The sequence below is a fragment of the Vidua macroura genome, chromosome 5 (genome assembly GCF_024509145.1).
Source record: "Vidua macroura isolate BioBank_ID:100142 chromosome 5, ASM2450914v1, whole genome shotgun sequence".
Lineage (NCBI taxonomy): Eukaryota > Metazoa > Chordata > Aves > Passeriformes > Viduidae > Vidua > Vidua macroura.
Window position 1 is genome coordinate 20103742 of NC_071575.1, and position 18013 is coordinate 20121754.

The 18013-nt window shown below is 39.1% G+C and overlaps 1 protein-coding gene across 6 annotated transcripts; it reads left to right on the forward strand.

The window, feature by feature from the left end:
• Nucleotides 1-3487: 3487 nt before the first annotated feature.
• On the forward strand, nucleotides 3488-16413 carry DMC1 (DNA meiotic recombinase 1). Of its 6 annotated transcripts, XM_053978615.1 has the most exons (15): nucleotides 3488-3962; nucleotides 4052-4154; nucleotides 5745-5832; nucleotides 6458-6502; nucleotides 8719-8865; nucleotides 9178-9260; nucleotides 9870-9922; nucleotides 10802-10843; nucleotides 12061-12133; nucleotides 12800-12891; nucleotides 13393-13466; nucleotides 13557-13671; nucleotides 14532-14592; nucleotides 15138-15254; nucleotides 15712-16413. In XM_053978615.1, the coding sequence occupies exons 3-15, from the start codon at nucleotides 5776-5778 to the stop codon at nucleotides 15779-15781; spliced, it is 1029 nt and encodes a 342-aa protein (XP_053834590.1). In that variant the 5' UTR covers nucleotides 3488-3962; nucleotides 4052-4154; nucleotides 5745-5775; the 3' UTR covers nucleotides 15782-16413. The 6 variants fall into 6 exon arrangements, 5 of the variants coding, with proteins under 5 accessions (XP_053834590.1, XP_053834586.1, XP_053834589.1 ...); XR_008437306.1 differs by lacking the exon at nucleotides 15712-16413 and having other exon boundaries at nucleotides 13598-13671; nucleotides 15138-15164; XM_053978611.1 differs by having other exon boundaries at nucleotides 13393-13671.
• The last annotated feature ends 1600 nt before the right edge of the window (nucleotides 16414-18013 follow it).

An 18013-nucleotide genomic window follows, 5' to 3' on the forward strand; every position in this document is an offset into this window, starting at 1 on the left:
AGGCATGGCAAGGTGATGCTGGCAAGGCCCCAACTTTGCTGCACCTATACCAGGCAGTACCACACTACATCTGATTTTATGGTATGTAGTGCCTATTATGAATGTTACTTTTTTCTTCTTTTTTATTTTTTTTCCCTCTTTGTTACCCCTAAATCCAGCTCAGCTTTTCTTTGGCTGATCACAAGTGAGTTGTTCACAGCCACCAGGCCAGCCCTGTGCCTTGCCTGTTGCCTTTATACCCCTGTATTCCTCAGCAAATCTTGTGCCCCCACTTCTCGAGGCTTCTGCTATTGCTCCATGCCTGCATTTCTCTGCCCTGCATCACTGTGCTAGTCATAAGTCTCTTTTTCTACACAGAATAACTGTTTCTTACTTTTATTTATATAAAATGATGGTTGTACTACACACAGATAAACAGAAGTAAAACAAATTAGCCATAGACCTGGTTAATTATGGAAATTGCTGTCACAGTTAACCAATGAAAAGATACAGAAGGGTTGAGAGAAGTTCAAACAAAGCAAACCTGACAAATCTCAGTCCTGAGGCCTTGTGCATTCAGTACAAAGCTTATGGAAAATTCCTGAGAGTGGCAATACCGTATTCCAGGGCTGCATGTTTCAGCCCCAAAGGTCAGGAGCAGGTAAGAGCAAGCTGCACACACTATCACATAATCCATCATGTTTGGGCATTTTTTTAGAACTGATTATGCTAGCTTTTTTTTTTCACTTTTGGGGTAGAAAAAAGCATGCAAGTATTGGAGTCTCAGTTACCTAAACTTTTAAAAGTAGAAGTTAGCTCAAATATTGCATTTTTTTAACAGATAAAATTGCATGGCATAGTAAAGGGTAGACAACAAGGGTAATGGCAAGGATAGGCAAGCACTGAAATTACCTAGTTCTTTCTCAAAAGATAAAAGAAAATCTACAGCCTCCCCAGCCAAATGAACATTAGACTCTGCTTTGAGATAGATAATCTCTTGATGTCTCTTTCAGTCCTATTGTTCTCTATTACTAGTTTGTTTTTTTATCTTAAAGAAAAAATTCCTTGTGCATTCTCAAAATGGACAGTTTTTCTTATCTCCTTTGTCTTTTTGATAGATCACACATGATATACTGATGCCCGTCTCCATAAATCCTCTAACTCGGTTTAGGTTTTGCAAAGATTGTAAGTGGCTTTGTTTTTTTCCAGTTTGCTTTCTTTTTTTATTTTCTATTTTATCATGTCATTCGTAATTATATATATAAATAATTTATAATTTCACAATCACCTATAAAAATAGTGAATCTTGTGGGGCTTGGATTGCTATCACTTACTGTGTTTGTATAGTTGACATACAGATTATTTATTTCTCATGTAGAAAAATACCCGTTCCTGAATTGTCTAGTTGGTGTTTTGATATTACTGCTATCTTCTGTTCCAGTCACATACAATCTGTTGTGTTCCTGACTTGACCTGACATCTCTTTAATATCAGCGGGCACAGCCCTCTAATTCATCATTTCCTTCATAGCTGCAATGCTGAACCATGGTCTGGACAGGACATCTTAATAGACAGAAGGGAGATCTCTAATCCTATAACATATCCTTAGTGATTAACTCAAAATAAATTAGAGGTAGCAAAACCTACCTTTTAATGTGTCTTTTTAATGCAGGACCACTCCCAATACTGTAGTATTGAATACTTTTGTCAAGGCTTAGCCTAAGGATCTCAAGACTGCAATGGAGACATAACTCGGTCCCCCAGTACCGTCTCTACTCCTTCCAGTGATTCCATTTTAACAATAGAGCTCTCCTGTTAATTCAGTCTGAATTTCAAAGCTTGGCTGATCTGATATTTTGCCACTCCTACCCTGAGACCCATTGTATGCACAGAGCTTTTGCAGCTCATCTTACCTCTGACCAGAGACAGAAAACAAAACCCCAACAACAAAACCCCTCATGATTCCCCTACTGCAACCACAGATGAAGTTTTTGAGGATGAAAAAAAAAAAAACAGTTGGGTACTTAATATTTTATGGTAATGGTTTGACTTGGTTCTTGTCCAAACAGATACAAGATCTCGAGTGAGAGGAAATGTGTATCACAGTGGTGTGTCTGATTCCAGTACGTCCCTCAGGGATGGAGACGTCATAGCAGAACCTGGAAAATGGAAGGAGAAGACTGAGGGATGCCTCTACTCACTTGGGCCAATGTCTAACAGGATGGGCTCTGCGGGGTTATTGTACAACACCAGCTGGAAGCCGAATGAGCAATTAATGATCACACAATATTTTGAAGTTGTAGAATGTAATTTATTGCCCAAAGTAGCTCTTTGGAGTGGGAAATGGTCTTAAGATTCTGTGCATTCATTGACCTTTCTGAGAACCATTTTACAAACTAAAAGGATCATGAAGGGAAGGTTGTTTACAGAGTGAGGCATTTTCTGCTGCAGAGCTGCTCAGCAGCACCAGAAGGGTCACGCTCTTCATTCTGTTCTGGAATAAAAGCGTACTTTGTGAAGGAATTCACCTTTAAAGGGCTGTCTGCCTAAGTGCTCTTCTGGAATAGCTCTTGAAGAATAATGTGGTTTTCAAAATCTGTGCCAGCCGCTTCCTCTGTATAGACAAAGCCTTGCGCTCCCAGGATTCGACTTTTGGTAATTATAGAAATTGCTCAATGTTTTGAATGGGGACCCTACAAGCACTTCTGTGGTGTGCTGGTGATGGCACAGGGCTGTGGGTTTTGTTGCTTGGTTTCCTGACTTGGCTAAGAAATGGCTTGGAAAAGGTGCCCTTAACCTCCCACAGGCAGAGGGTGGGGAAGTTTTCACAAGGCCCTTGAAACATGCTGAGATGCTGCTCCAATCCCTTCTGCCATTCCAAGCCCACGCAAGGGGCAGCCAGGAACTCCTGCTCGCAGGAGATGTGATGTCTCCTTGACATGCAGCCCCGTACCAACCGTGCCACCAGAGGCAAGCTAAAACGGGCGACTGCTTTCCAAATACTGTCTCCAAGAAGCCTGCAGATGTCTCGCAGAAGTGTTCATATCCTAAGAAGCACCTTTTCCATCCTTTTAAAATGGCAGATTAAGTCATGTGTATGACTCAGCCTCATTTTCTTGTCCTGTGACTCCAGGCAAGTCACTTCTCTTCCAGCTCTCTGACAGGTTTTGGCCGTCCAATCCAAAGACGCCGTGTGTGCCTTGTTGAGGAAGATGAGTGAGCGGCACCCTGGAAAAACAAAAGGCAGAGCTGCGTTGAACAAAATGCCTTCCAAACCAACGCGGTTTTAACTAATGTTGCCTTTTTCAGCTGTAGAATGAAGGCAATGCGATATTCCTGGTACACGGCGACTACAGCAGTTGATAAACCACGAGCGATGGACTGATTGAAGTCGGAGACTGAGGCGCCTTTTAGCGCGGGGCGGGTGAGGGAAGGCGCAGCGCCCGCCCCGCCGGGGGCCCGCGCCCGCCCTCATGGCGCCCCCAGGGCCCCGCCCCGCGCCGCCGGCGGGAAGGCGGCGGGGCCGTGCCCTCAGGAGCGGCGAGGCGGGCGGCCTTGGCGAGCTCGGAGCCTTCGCCCGGCTACTGCACCCACCCTCTCCCACGGAGCTGCCCGGGCATGAGCTGGGGATTTAATTACTTTTCTAATTTTGATGGGGATTTACGGTGCTCTGCGGGGGGAGGGAGATTCAGCGGTCCCTGGCTCTTTGGGAACGGAAATGTACATCTCATGAGGAGGCAGCTGGCAGGGAAAAGCTGAATAAATCTGTGTGTTGATGACGATTAATCAGTTATTTTCCTTTGAGGCAACAGATGTGAGGTCGCGCCGTGGAGCTCCTTGGGATCGCCCCCGACGCGGGGAGCCGAGCTCTGCTGCCATTTTCCACCAGCCCAAGCCCAAGGGGAGTTGCAGGGAGTGGGTCCCTGTCACACCCGCAGGCTGGAAGGACACCACGGTATCCAGGTCTTGCTCACCTGCCCTTGGTACTTGAAGTGGCACAAGATTGTTGGTGGTTTTTCATGGATTTGCTCTGTTGTCTCAGACCTTCACCCTGTTATCTGCTTCACTGCAGGCAGTGGTGACTGGAATCCTTCAGGTGTGCCAGCACACAACAGCAGCAAGACAACGCTTGACTAAGCAGGAGGATTTTTTTCATACCTAAAGCTTTTAATAGGGTGAGGTATAATTTCTCCATTTTCCTTAATAGCCTGCAGGAAGGTACAGGTCTGGGTCTGCCTCATTTTTCTGCTGTGAGATGCCCATTGCCTAGGGATGGGGAGTAAGAGAACAATCCCATAACCTGCTCAGCAGTGCTTGAAGTGCAGGATTATGTGCATTTTGTGAGGACGTTTTTAATGAAGAAGGAGACTGTAATATAGTTTTAATGCCTCTTGCATTACTTGTTTTTCTTCCTTCGGTATTTGAAGCTAGGGGATTTTTCAAATTTGCCAAAGTATTTTTTAATTAGTGTTTTACTGTAATTATGTGAAGACGTGATTTGTCACTCCATAATTGTCAGAGTTCTGAAACAGAAATTAAATATATCATGACACTATCACAAACAACTGATTCTATAAGAATATTTCCATTAAATACTAACAGAATAAGATAACTCTGAAATTCTGATATCCTGTTCCTTTCTTTCCCAGCCTCTATATACACAGGATTCTTGCAAGCAAATTAGTATCCATTTAGAAGCTGAAAAAAAGACCTTTTGCAGATATTTAGCCTAAACTATCCCAACTTCTGTTAGACATAGCCCATCTTATAGTTTGTGGATTTTGTTAACAAATGTAAATATATGCACACATTTTGATGTGATGGTCTACAAAACCTTTGATTGTCCAGAACACCAAGTGTAAGCTCACAATTTAAACAGAAGCAATTTAACCCATTTACAAAACCACAAAAATGATAGAGTAGTTTGGTTATAAGATCATATTTCTAAGGAACTACTTTGTATTCACTATTCTGGCATTCATAAAATTTAAGGAGGTCACACTTTGCTCATTTAACCATGGTGTCACTAAGTGCCTATTCCAGTTCTAGGCCTTGCTTATAGCAAGTCACACAGAGAGGGCAGTGAAGCTGGAGGAGTCCAGACATGGCAAGTTAACCATGAAAACACATAAAATGAGCTCTCTGTTCTCTCCATGCAAACATATTCCTTACAGCCATTATCTGCATGTCTTCAACATTATTGGTCATTTTGAACCTCAGCAAGAACTTCAAAACAAATACATCTTTAATAATCTGCTCTCAAGATACATCACTAAGGAGTTGTAGCCTTCTCAGCACTGTTTTGTAGGTTTTCTGTCACATAAAGATGGAGAGGCTGAGCTGTTACGTTGCCTTTCCATTGCCCATTCTGTCTGCAACTATGCTGATTTTTATTATAAAAACACAGACTGCCTTTAGCATTCTTACCAGAATAAATTCCATTAGTAATAATTCATTTTAAATTTCCCACCTCCAAAACTCATCTCTGACCCAAGATTCTCACAAGGGAATGAGATCTCTTTTCCCAATACCTATGAAGCCCTTTCTAGCCAAACTGGTTCATCTTGAGTGGAAAGCCATAGATTTTCTCCTTTTGGCCTGGTAGATCAGATAATGAAGAGTTGGAAGCAGAATTCAAATTTAAAACTATATATGATGTCATACTGACACGTTTCTGTAGTTCAAGGACTTCTTAACAGTCCTTTTACAGATATTTACTCATTTATTGCCTCCCCATGACTGTCTTTGTTTGCATTTCCCACTAGTGATCAATACTTTATTGCATGCTTTTTCACGATGAAGGCCATGGAGGATCAAGTAGTCCAAGAAGAACCAGGATACCAGGAGGATGAGGTAAAGTTGTTATTGATTGAAAACTATGTGCAGCAAACGTTCAAAGGTATTTTGATAGTCTTAAGAAACCCATGGAGGGACAGGAGGCCCCCAAAAACCATTGGGAGTTCAAGGCATTTAAAATTTTGTTCCAGTCTACTAGCAAGAAAATCTCATTCCCCTTGTCCCTGTACAGCCTGGCTTTTCAAGTAATCTTCAAAAATCTACCTTTCAAAAGCTGTGCACAGTTTTTAATGGGATTATCATTGTTTCATCATATTTTATACTTCTATATTAAATGCAAGGGGACTATCAGTTAATTTTCTGCTTCTGAAGAATGATCATCATCATGAAAAGAGTGAGAAATTATGTTAGAAAAGCTGCAGATGATGATGATGCTAACACAAGTTTTATTAGCACAGCAGAGGATTAATTGCCTGTGAAGATACACTTTATGGAGAAGATGACAGGAAATATGTAGGCCTTTTTGGCTCACTATGGCTTTGCTTATTTCAGTTGTCCAACAAGTTATGTATTATTTGTGAAAAATCAATAAATGTTTACAAATCTGAAACAGTCATGTAGCAAGATAGATGTAATAACCAGAAAAAACAACATCTATTTTTGTTTCTGCTATTTTGTTTAGGAATCCTTTTTTCAGGATATTGACCTGCTTCAGAAGCATGGAATTGTAAGTATTATCAATCACTTGATCATGCAGAATTGTCCCTCAAAAGCTACTGTAAGGTTGTTTCCAAAATTGTATATACATTGATGCAAATAACTGAAATTCCTCCTTACAATAAGTTCTAACTCAGTCAGTGGAGACAAATTTTGCCTTTGGTGATAAGACGGATTTTTAGAAAATCTCATTCACATCAGATTCCTAAATGAAGTGTCAAGATACTCAAAGTATTTAGCACCTAGCACTCTTGAAAAACCAACTGCTTGCTAATTTATTTGAAAACTGTGTGATAGATTATTTCCTGTTCCTGCCAATCTTTGTAATTACCCTGCATTTTTGGTGCCTGTGAAATTACACTGTGACAATTGTTACTATACTATTTTCAGCATGCTGGTGCAGGGGGTAGAGTAGGAGTGAGGAAAATATTAGTAGCTAGAGAAGTAAGTGGTTAGTTTTCTTGATCAAATGTGAATTCCTGTCCTTGTTACCATCATCACATAAACATCACTTATTTATTTGAATTACAATTATTATATGTTTATTTAGGAGACTGACTCATGGATTGGAATCGTGTTATAATCAGAGTTATAGAAGCAGAATAAAAAGTTGGGTTTGCCTGAAGTAATGTGAGATTTAATAAAAGTGACTACAGACACATAAAGATGGGAAGGACATATCACAATGACTCATCATTAGTCAGCACTGTAGTTACTGGGCTGACCATGTCAGCAGTGCAATTGTTGGCAATTTTTTTTTATTGGCAGTTCATTGACAGTTTTAAAGATAGTTCTGAAGAAGGATCACATGGTTGGGAGTTCAAACTATGGGGCAACATAGGAAAAGTAAACAAATTATTGCTTAAAAAATTTAGCAAGTTGATCAAAGAGGGTGACCTGAGCTGGAAGAGAGCTTTACTAACCTGTCAGTATGAAACAAGGCATGGCATTCACAGAAATGATACAAATGTATGAAAGAGTTTGAAAACTAAGAATAATGGCTTAGGCTGTTCTTCTGGGGTTGTAAAGGTTTTCTGCTCCTTTCCATTATTTTTTTTTTTTTATTTCTTCCAAGTGGTTATTCTCACACCTCAAAGGAAGTTTTTATTCTCTGACAGCTAAAAGCTTTGTGCAAACATAGGATGACCTATATATGTTAAATTCATTTACCTGGAGAAACAGTTTTTGTGGGTTTAGAATTTTTTTTCAAGGACTAGAGAGAAAAATATATACTGGATCTGCCAGTGTGCCCAGAAAGAGAATCAGATTAGAACAACAGACTGTGATTTGGTGATCAAAAGTGTTTGGTAGAATTTAAGGTGCTGTTACCCCTCAGCCTCTGCCGAGTGTCACACATGTATCACAGGACGAGAAAGAAGCTTTGAAATAAACATGACTAATTTCTCACACAACCCCCCTCCCTTCTTATGCTCTATGTACCCACACACTCTAGATAAATTGATGATATGTCCAGTTCATAGTTTTTTTCAAAGAAAAATCTTGGTCAGAAATGATAAATTGATGTATTATCCCACACCTTTCACATAGTATGTTTTCTTATGAGTAATCTGTTCTTGCTTTTACATTTCCAGTGATGTCAGAATCATAAAATGAGGTGAGGGAAGGTAAAATACGTCAGTAGGGTGCTGTCTGAAGTTGTGCTGTTCCCAATTTATGAAAAACAAGTAGTTCACTCCAGCCCAAAGTGTCAGTCAGATCTGCAGGATACATGTGTTTTAAACTGGACATGCAGAAACAGCAGAGCAGTTAGACTCAGTTTCCAGTGATCCTTGTGAATCAGCTCCCAACTATCCACCAACAGATTATCTGGTTTACACATTATCTGTGCTAAGGGACCAAGGACAGACTGAATGTTATAGGGTGTCCAAGGTCCACACTATCTGAAATAATTCTGTACTGTTTCTTTACTATCAGCTTTGATCTAGAAAAACTGACACTGAAAGGGGAGAAGTAAATACCCAGACATATTTCTCTCAAAACCACCAGAAGCTGCTCTCTGCACCATGAGCCCTCACAGCAATGTTACTCGAAATTTTGTTTTGTTGGTGTCACAAAATACACAATGAAGAGTTTACTGTAAATCTGTTTCTTTCTTGGTGAAAACAGAGGCATATGAATATAAACTTAAAATATTTTGCAAAGGTTTACTTCACCTTCTAGTTGTTTACTGTCCTGCGTACTCACAGAAGGGAAATTTCTTTGCAGAATGTAGCAGATATTAAAAAGCTGAAGGCAGTTGGGATTTGCACAATCAAAGGAATCCAGATGACCACAAGAAGGGCACTGTGCAATGTGAAGGGGCTCTCAGAGGCCAAAGTGGACAAGATTAAAGAAGCTGCAAACAAGCTTGTTGTAAGCCAGTCGCTTTTCTGAGAGTTTGAACTTAATGCTGGCCTCTCCAAAATGCTGTGCGACATTTCTCTTAGCAGATTTCCCACTGCATCATCAAAATAATTTTTATAATTCTGAAAATTATTCTGCCTGTTACTCTAAGGTATAATACTTTATACTCCACAACAACCAGATGAATGCTGTGGTGCTTTTAATACCCAACCCATGGGAATGAGGCTAGGGGGACAAGAAGGTATTTATGTGGGGTATTGCACTTTTAACTTCAGGTTAAAGCTAAAATAAACCTCTCCTGTTCTCTTTGGTCTTCCCTAGGAACCAGGCTTCCTCACCGCCTTTGAGTACAGTGAAAAACGGAAGATGGTATTTCATATTTCCACTGGCAGCCAGGAATTTGAGTAAGCGTTTCTTACATCCTTCCTTCATCCAAATGTTCCAATAATCATCTTAATTGTCTTTAATGAGATACAGAAATATAAGGGAATAAATACTCAGCTAGGACACATAGATTCCCCCTGCATTTGGAGTTAGTGCTGGCTTAAAGAAGTCTACATCAATAAGCAGCAAAACCAACTCCTTTTCTGAGAGGAAACTGGACTTTGTACATTCACTGTAAATAAATAGTTGGCATCCAGAAATCTTGACAGTATAATTTTTTCACCTATCAAAATAATCTGCAGGTTTCAGGTCAAAATTACAAGTCTTCAAGTCCTCCCTTGAGATATTTTCATGGAATGTTATTTTCAAATATTATTTATAAATTATTTTCTCTCCTTTCTTTCCAGTAATAATTTTTATAGGTCTTTCCCTTGCACACAAAAAGGGAGGTCAAGACAGAGTTAATTCTTTTTGAATCAATGATCATTTAGTGCCCTGCATTTAATGCATCAAGTGAGGGGCTTTAGGACAGAAATTACTTCCCTTAAAGTAGTAAAATGTCTATTTTTTAGTTTCCTCTTGTGAGTTTTTTGGGTTTAACTATATCATAATCCTCTTCCTTTCTGCAGTAAACTTCTGGGTGGTGGGATTGAAAGTATGGCAATCACTGAGGCCTTTGGAGGTAAGAGAACCACATTAAATGAGTATTACCAAACAAAGAATTGCAACTTAATTTAGATTTTAGTTCAACTTGGATTACTTGTATCAAGTTTACCACACTGTAGTAACAAATATGAGTATCTGCATGAGTACAATAAGAAATAATCCACTTCTCTTAATGTTTTCCAGTTTTTCCTCTTCATTTGCTTGCAGACTAAGTTTGAGCTGAGTAATCATTACTGAGCATGCTGATTCAGTGCAACATATCATTACTAAGACTATTACTAACATGCCAGAGTTCTCCCTGATGCAGTGTAACAAAATTGCCACAAAAGGTATTTTAGTTATGCACACTGAAGGTACACTGCATTTTATGTAAGATTTTGGAATTACAATTAAGCTACTCTTACAGTACACCTAATTAGTTGGTGCTTGACACTTCAGCACTAAGAGTTCATAAAACACAGTCATCTTCCCTTTAGGAGAGATAAACTGGAGACTAATGTGTTTTGGTAGAATGAGATTAATAAACTTGTAAGTTTGTCCTTGATCATTTTACTGGAAATGAAACTGGGCTAGGTTAATGGAATCAGCCATCTCTTCCCCACCCCGCCCTCCCATTATCACTTTTCCACGGCTGCCATATGGTTTTAACTTCCATACACAAGAGAATAACTTCAGCAGTCAAGCATGATCAAATTAAAGCATTTCAGATTTTGCTCCTCATGTAGCACATTTCTCCTGCACAGAATATGATTAAGAAATTGAGGTTAAATGATTTAAAAAGGTAGAGATTGAGGTGAATGTTGTAAGTAAGAGTTTCTAACTGCAGTAATTCCTGAATCTGTCAAACTTGGAAAAAGAAACCCTGACTCTTTTTCTCCTTCTCTTTATTTAACAGAGTTCCGGACAGGCAAAACCCAGCTATCTCACACTCTTTGTGGTAGGTATAACACCTTAAAATAGAGTGATGTTTCTTCTCAGTGAATCCATTGTTTACAACTCTATCAGAATTAAACACATAGAGTAAAAAGTCAGAATCTTTTATTTCTACAAATACAGTGAAACAGACCTTGGTGACTCTTACCACCATAAACCATGCTTGAGTAGAGAACTCATATAAATGGTTACTTTTTAATAGAGCTCACATCCATGAAATTTTGCCATAAGGAGAGTGAAGATAATAGGCTGTCTTAGATAAAACAGTGAAACAAACCATCTGGAAAAGCAGAGCACAAATATGGGTCATGTGTAGATGGGACATTGCTCAGAAAAGGGCAGAGGCAAAATTTTTTTCCCAGCCAAAAAAAAAAAAAAATTCTCTATGACTGTCCTGTTTTCAAGAGGTTTTGCTGAGTATGACATTCTGCAAGGGCACTGAAAGGGTACTACTAGCTGTCAGTAACTGGATAAACAGACTTTGGCAGTCAAGATATTTGGGCAGTGCCATAAACAGCAGTACTCTGATTTCCCAGAGATATTTCTCAATGTGTAAAGAGTAGTAAACAATACCTTATAAAATTATTAATGCTGCTGGAATTACCAGACACTGAGTAGGCAAATTCTCTTAAATTAACCCCCTATATTGTAAAGTGAAATATGGCATGTTCTGGAAAAACAAGGCCTCTTCTGGTTAGTACAGTGTAATGGTCAGCAGAGTCATACCCTTTTGCATGAATGATTACAACTGGATTGAGTATTTTAGCTTATTCACTCCAAAGAGACTAAACCCACAATCAGCAACTATTTGCATATCAGGAAAAAACTCATATGCAAAGAATTTTTGATCATATGAGTTACAGCTGGAAAAAGTGCCTACTAAGTCAATAGAATTAATTTGGGAAAAGGATTAAGAGAAGACTTTGTGTGTTAGAACTCACTAATAATATCCCTAAAATACACAGATTTAGTGATGGTACTGAGTAAAACAGTTTTGACACCATTAATTAAATCTCATCTGATCTGCAGTTGAGAAAAGCGGCTTGAGCTTAGTCTCAAGATGGCAGTAAGACAAGATACTCCTGATTTTCACATTGATTAAAACTGACAGTTCTTTGCGATATGGATAAACAGTTGTATTTTATTTTAAAATTAATGATAGATGGATCAAGAAAATATTTTTCCTGCTTTTTCATTTTAATCCTCTATGATTCTCTGTAGTGACAGCTCAGCTCCCAGGACCAAATGGCTACACAGGTGGAAAGATAATCTTCATTGATACTGAAAACACTTTGTATCTTTTTGACTGTTAAAAGCTACAGGTGTGATGAACTGGAAAGTTAGTCATAAGGAAGCTTCATACATGTAAAACATTATGACTGGCATTTTGTCATAAGGAAGCTTCATATATGTAAAACATGACTGGCACAGAAATCGTGGAGAGCACAGTGTATAGTGGCCCACAAGGGATTTTTTCTTTTGTCATTTGATGTAATATAACCTGTAAAAATTAGTTAGGAATTGGATTTTAACTGGTTTTTTTTGTTTGTTTGTTCTGGGGGGTTTTGTGTTTTTGAGATCTAGTAGGCCTCCTACAGGTTATAACAGCTTTTCTATTCAATATAAATTTATCTAAGTACTAAACACTATTTTTAACACTTCACATTTGCAGTAGACTGTGTATAAACAGGTTTTGCTCACAGCTGAATTCCTAGAGCACAGATATCCATATGTCAACCCCCCCGCCTCAAACCCTAAACACAAAACAATTACCATCGTGAGCCCTAAACTATCTTTAGGGTATGTGGGACAGCCTGAAGACAAAAAGTCAGTCTTCTCTAGGACTAAAATAAATAGTCTTTTTTTTTTTTTTCCCCATAGTCCTATTTTGGGATGGAGTTTTATTATTTTCAGAGCATGGTTTGCACAAGGAGAAATCCTTAACTCTGACTCATGCCAGCCGACCAGACCGCCTGCGTGACATTGCTGATCGCTTCAACGTTGACCACGAGGCAGTACTTGACAACGTGCTCTATGCACGTGCATATACCAGTAAGACCATTATTGCAACTGGCATGATATGTAGGGTTTTTTCTCTCAGGTACCTATTTTAATAGTTCTCAGTTTATTAACACTTCTCATTTTAACAGCTCAACATACTCTCTGTCACAAGACACTGCTTTACAACTCCAAGAAATTTTGAAATTAGAGTTCTTTAAGAGTGCAATATAAACATAAATAATATGATTAAAACATTTTCTGTGTGTCATTTAATTCAACATTAAATTAAAATGCATATATTGCTTTTCAGTTCTTAATACAACAAAAAGTTGTCTTCATGCAGAGTGAAGATTTTCACAAAGAAGTTTTGTGAGACGGGTGAGAGGAAACTGGAACCAGCAAAATAGATTGTTGCTGGGCACTGGATTTAAAACTGCTGGCAATGAAAATATAACCAGTGCAGACATTTAAAGTGGAATTTTAAAGTTCAGGCTTTTGTTCCTTCTGAGTTCTTTCTGGTCCTAATTTCTCTTGGCAACTGCTTCCCACTAGGTGAGCATCAGATGGAATTGCTTGACTACGTAGCAGCCAAGTTCCATGAGGAAGCTGGTATCTTCAAGTTATTGGTACAAGACTTCTGTATGCTTACGGTTCTCAGAATAAGTGTTCCTGTTTTCTTTCACTATATTTACTTACCTAGCATGATTACAATGCAGATCATTGACTCCATAATGGCACTTTTCCGTGTGGATTTCAGTGGTCGCGGAGAGTTGGCCGAACGACAACAGAAACTAGCTCAGATGTTGTCAAGGCTCCAAAAAATATCAGAAGGTATGGGAAACATTGCAAGATTTGGAAAATGTAGGCTGGAGTCACTACCAGTAGCTTTTGGTAGCACAAGGACTTAGTAGTCCAGTGTATTATCAATCAGGCACTGGCCCAGGGATCTTTCCTCACTTGCCGCCTCTGTCAGTTACCAAAAAGATCAAACTAAGATCAAACTGATAATATATTATTTCAAGATGACAGATTGAGAAAACTTCTGGACTTTCCAACATTTAGAGTTTTTCTGGAAATACTGTCAAGCCCTAAATGACATAATAGGTTGCAGAACTGGACAAATACGCAGTAAGAGTAATTGCCTTCCCCAAATTTCAACAGTCTAAATACAAAAGAAAGACAGAGGAAAGAGGATGAAGGCATAGAGAAATGAAAAAGACATGCCTCTTGCCACTTTCTCAGTACTTTGCAATGCTTTGAGGGATGACGACAAGATGAATAGAGTTCCTTCTCTTTGGAATGTCTCAGAAATGTTGATGAGGAATGAATAATGCTTTTTTCCTGAAGAAAAAAAAAAAAAAAAAAAAAAGCAAACAGAGAAAGGGAAGAAAGGGAAGGAGAGAGAGCTGAGGGCAGGGAGCCAGCAGAGAATAGATGGGAACTGAGAAAGACTTGTTCACTGGAATTGTAAAAAGTGCTCATTTTTGGTATATTACAGCTGAAGCCATGCAAGAGCAAATCTAGGCTGTGTCATGATTAACAGCAGCCATCAGTCATAAAGAATATTTTCTTCTCATTCATTTGAAATTTAGAGTGCTTCAGCAGAAACATTGCTTTTACCATGGATGAGAGAATATTTTGGAATTCTAATTGGATGAAGTCTACTTTCTTTGCAATGTCTTCTCTTGCAGAATATAACGTGGCCGTGTTTGTGACCAACCAGATGACTGCTGACCCAGGAGCAACTATGACGTAAGATATTTTTCTCTCTCTTAAAAAAACAAATCCTGTACTTTGTATTATGTATTTAACCGAAATGAGAACTGAGATTGTAAGGAGCACGCGGCACTGAAATGAAAGATCAGATTGGTCATTGTTCCTTGTGGTATTAGGAATTCATACATAAATGACCTCTGGAAGTTTCTCTCAGTTTTTGGAATGAGCATTTTTATGTTCATCTGCTGCCTGGTATGGTGATGTGATTTCACTGTGACTTAAACAAAGAAAACGAGCTAAAAAATATTGAAAAAGCACCACATTTTCCTTTGGAGCAGCTCATATGTGATATTTAAGGTGTGTATTTCTTGAGCCTCTTGAATGTAATGACAGGAAAATGATGCCAGCATTGAACATATTAACATATTATCTTGAGACAAGTGTGCAAAAGTCCAGTTTCTAATGTATTTCCCTATTGATTATTCGTTACTGAGTTGAATAGGGCTCAGTCTGACAGTTAATCACAGTATTAACCTCTGGAATTTGCACAGTGAATCACCACGATTTTCTTGCTAATTCAGCTTTCAGGCAGACCCAAAAAAGCCCATCGGGGGCCACATCCTTGCTCATGCTTCGACTACCAGGATCAGTTTGAGGAAAGGGAGAGGGGAGCTACGTATTGCAAAGATCTACGACAGGTAAACAACTTTTCCCTCACAGGAGGGAAGGTGACTAAGTTCAAGGTATTGAAACTGTCTGGATGGTACACTGGGAGAAAATCTGAAAGGACAAACTAATGAACAGATTAAACAACTGATTAAAGTTGTCTTGTACATTGCATACATTAAATAACATAATCTTTCATCATAAATCCTACTAGATGCTCAGCTCTTAATGAAGACCATCAAATACTTTGGTAGGACTGGTGGTCCCTTGGCAGGAACATTCTGGACATGTTAAATTCCTAAGTTTTCCTGACGCAATAATTTCACATTGTCTGATCCTGATGATATCGATCACATTCTACAGTTTGCACATAGGTATAAAGGCACTGAGGTATTCCAGGTTGCTCACAACCACAACATTTTGGAGACTGTTTCACAACTGCATTTTACATGGAGAAATCCACAAGTTTCTTGTTTCTTTTTCTCCCAGCCCTGAGATGCCTGAAAATGAAGCCACATTTGCAATAACCACTGGAGGAATTGGGGATGCCAAAGAATAGGTAAAAAAATGATGTAAACATACAGCTAAAAACCAGCTGGGCAGCTGGGATGAAGATTTATGAAACCGCAACAACTACCTATGGCTGCATTTGTAGCTTTTGGGAGATATTTAAGATATTTTGGGAGAACACTGGGATGGACTTTGTATAGTTCAGTTTTACTGAACTAAAATTTTGGTCATGTAGGATTTTTGTTTTTCAATTGAACTTTTGGCATGCAAAGATTTAAACCATTAGATTGTGAATTGTTCTTAGAATCTTTTTCCTACCTTTTGTGAAAATCAAACCTGTCCTTGCACATGGGAGTGAATATACTCTTTCTTAATTTATTTCAAAGAGAGTGTCTAAGCAGTAGAATTTAACAGTGTGAAATGCAACAGAACTGGAATAAACTCAGTTATAAAATTGGCATATATAGATGGAAAAGGCAGTGGGAGGAACAACAGCTCAAGAACTTGACAGATTTTCACGTACTGTAGAGGAACAAGTAGTTTTAAGAATACGTTTTTAAACATTTTTATCTTGACTAGATAATGCTCATGTTTTTATTTAGCATTTCCTACTTTTTGGACAGAATGTTTTAAACCTGTTGTTATTAAAGTTAAAAATAAAGACTATGAATTATAACAGAAGTCTGACTATGTTTGGGTGCTTTGAATTAAACTCCCCTCTCAGAAATCTCATTGATCTTTCATGAGAAAAATAATCTGGGCGCAACCCAATACCTTAAAACCTTTTTTTTAGTTCTCTAAAGAAACAAACTTGACATAAATTACTTGTCATTCTTCTAGTATAAGTAAGACTATTAAAGATTAAGTAATTAAGTTACTATTAGTAATTAATTAAGTAATTGTTACTATTAAAAAGAATAAAACAAAACCAGTGGCTAGATAGGAGAGGCTGGCACCAGCACTTATACCAAGGAAAAGGCACTTAAGATTCAGCTTGCTGAGGGAGCCAGCCAGCACAGGCACAGCTCTGAACTAGCCGGACATGTAGGTCACAGGGGGCAAAAGAAGAAGCTGGGAATATAGAGGGAATCAGGGCACTGGGGGCCAAAATAACAATTCCTTTTGCAATATCGCCAATGCTCATGGAATTGCTTGTTTTAAATAAATTAAACAATGATAATTAAAAATAATTATAATTAAACACACACACACAGAGGGATATAATGGGGAAGTTTTACTTTGTCCTCTGGTAATTACAATGAGTCTAATTTTGGTATCTGGTCAAAGAACTTGTCCTAATTGGCAAAAGAATTTTTTGTTTAGGTTACCAAATGCACGTAAGATAAATCAAGTAAAAAGGCAGCAATGACCAGAAATTCATGGAAGAGAAGCCTGACATTTTAGCCAGGCTTTTCCTTGTGACAGACCTAGAGGGCTTGCCTTCCTTAAGTGGTTTCTTAACAGATAGTTGATATTTTTTCCTGAGGTAAAGCACTATTTTTCACAGTGGAGAAAAGTCTAGAGAGCTGTAGGCTGGGAAGCTGCTTCATCTGAGAGAGCCAGGAATGGATCAGCCATTGTCATTTAATACAATGTCCAGTCCTTTGTATGTGCCAGGCTTTCCCACACTAGGCATTTTTATCCAGTGGCCAAGTACCCAGTGTCAGTGAGAGCGTGCAGTGTCACTTGACTCCCTGCCACCCACTTAAAAGACCCAGGTTTCTTACAGAAACTTTCTTGCGTTTTATTTTAAGCACTCAGATTGCTTTTTGCTTTCTCAAACATGTGACACATACATACATATATATATATAGGATGTGAAACTAAAATGGTAATTTGTGTGTCGTTCTAGGCTCATATTTTTATCCAAGGGTCTAAAAGTAAAGGGGACTCGCTTTCCCTTCTGCCAGTATAACCAGCTTTTGATAACGTGTCAGCCCAGAAATTACTGCTGAGAGTGAAACAAGGTGTAGGCCAGGGCTGGGTTTAGCTGGTCTAACCCCACCATCCATGGGACGCAGCTCCTTGATCCAGGACACACTGACTTGGCGATAGCACATACACAGCACAAAGGATTCATGGTCTGTGCCACGTAATCGCCTCGTGGATGATTCTGCCTTTCAGCGAGGAGTCTCTGGCTCATATGGGGAATTCTGTCGCGGCCTGCTGGCGCTCAGGCGACAGCAAACATCATGGCCGCTGTCACTCTGCTCCTGCCCCCGCGCCGCGCCGAGATCCCCCTGCTAATCTTACACGGAATAACCTCGGCCCGCCGGAGCCG